This window comes from Acanthisitta chloris, unplaced genomic scaffold (assembly GCF_000695815.1).
Source record: "Acanthisitta chloris isolate BGI_N310 unplaced genomic scaffold, ASM69581v1 scaffold4799, whole genome shotgun sequence".
Classification (NCBI taxonomy): domain Eukaryota; kingdom Metazoa; phylum Chordata; class Aves; order Passeriformes; family Acanthisittidae; genus Acanthisitta; species Acanthisitta chloris.
In genome coordinates this window covers 4127-5248 of record NW_008690695.1, presented here as the reverse complement: position 1 = coordinate 5248, position 1122 = coordinate 4127, and the positions used below count along the sequence as shown (strand labels likewise).

The 1122-nt window shown below is 44.3% G+C and overlaps 1 protein-coding gene across 1 annotated transcript in view; it reads left to right on the top strand.

Annotated features, from left to right (window-relative positions):
- POLR3F (polymerase (RNA) III (DNA directed) polypeptide F, 39 kDa) overlaps nucleotides 1-1122 on the top strand; it is a gene marked incomplete at its 3' end in the record, with an annotated part of 6867 nt that overhangs the window by 2088 nt on the left and 3657 nt on the right. The window contains exon 2 of the mRNA XM_009081903.1: nucleotides 158-225. Within this exon, the coding sequence (XP_009080151.1) occupies nucleotides 158-225 (68 nt within the window). The remainder of the gene's footprint in view (nucleotides 1-157; nucleotides 226-1122) is intronic.

The following is a 1122-nucleotide window of genomic DNA, read 5'->3' as shown; positions in this document are numbered from 1 at the left end:
CCTCAAGGCTCTTATTGTTTCCAGTGGTTAGAAATGTTATTTTTCGTTTTTCTTTATTTAGTTGACATGAAATAAGGTTTTTAATTTAGAAGTTTAGTCTATTCTTTGCCACCTCCTGTTTGAAGAAAAGTCAGTGCATTGTGCCTGTCTCTCCTAGGGGCAACTGGACCTTCTCAGGAGCAATGCAGGTCTCCTGTATAGGATCAAAGAGTCTCAAAATGCAAGGTAAGCTTGTGTTTGCTGGGTAAACATATTTGGAACACAGTCCTGCAACTCCTGTGCTGCATTGTTGCTGAGAAGACACTTAGCAGTGTAATATGGATTCTGTCACACAGATGTCACAGAACATAACTGTTTTTTTCAGGAGGGCACAGTTCACTCCCCTGAGCTCACCTTCAAAGCTGCTCTAGGGGTAGTGTTGTCTACTGAGCAGAGGGTGCCATGGGCCTATAGCTCTAACTTCCTTGCAGAGTTCTTGGTCCAAATGACAGCAAAGTCATCTGTGCAAACATATGTGTATGCTCAGGTGAAATCCAGCTGAAGCCTGACCAAAGCATCTGCAAACCGTGGTGCTGTGACTGCCTCACTGCTCATGATACAGGATCAGCACTTGCACTTAGAGCTGTCCTAGGAGGCCACTTGACCTCATGCTCTCTGGTTTATTAAAATGTGCCTTCAGACCATGTGGAGCCTATGTAAATGTGAGTAAAAGATGGCTAGATATACTCCTGGAAAGAAGTATCCTTCAAAATTATGCTCAGGGCAGGTGTATCATCCTCTCTTTCAAATGCTTCAAAGATTGCTGAGTTCAGGCTTTCTCGGGCCAGTGGAAAGGCATGTTCTAGAGCTGGAAGCATTCTGCTATCCCTTTGAAGATGTTCTGTCTAGAGACAGATTACCCCAAATTATGCTCCGTGCTGTGTTTGACCTTCCACAGTTGTGTTAGTACAGGACCCTGAGTTCCCCATTGTTATGACAAGTTGAGTGACTCCTGCTTAAGTCACTTGTCTTTCACACTGTGATCTTGTCTCTTTACTGTGGCTTCACACTGGCAAGCTTGGTGTGATCCAGAGAGGTTTACTGTCGTGTTTTATATTTGCCAATGGCTGGCTTACTCCCTAG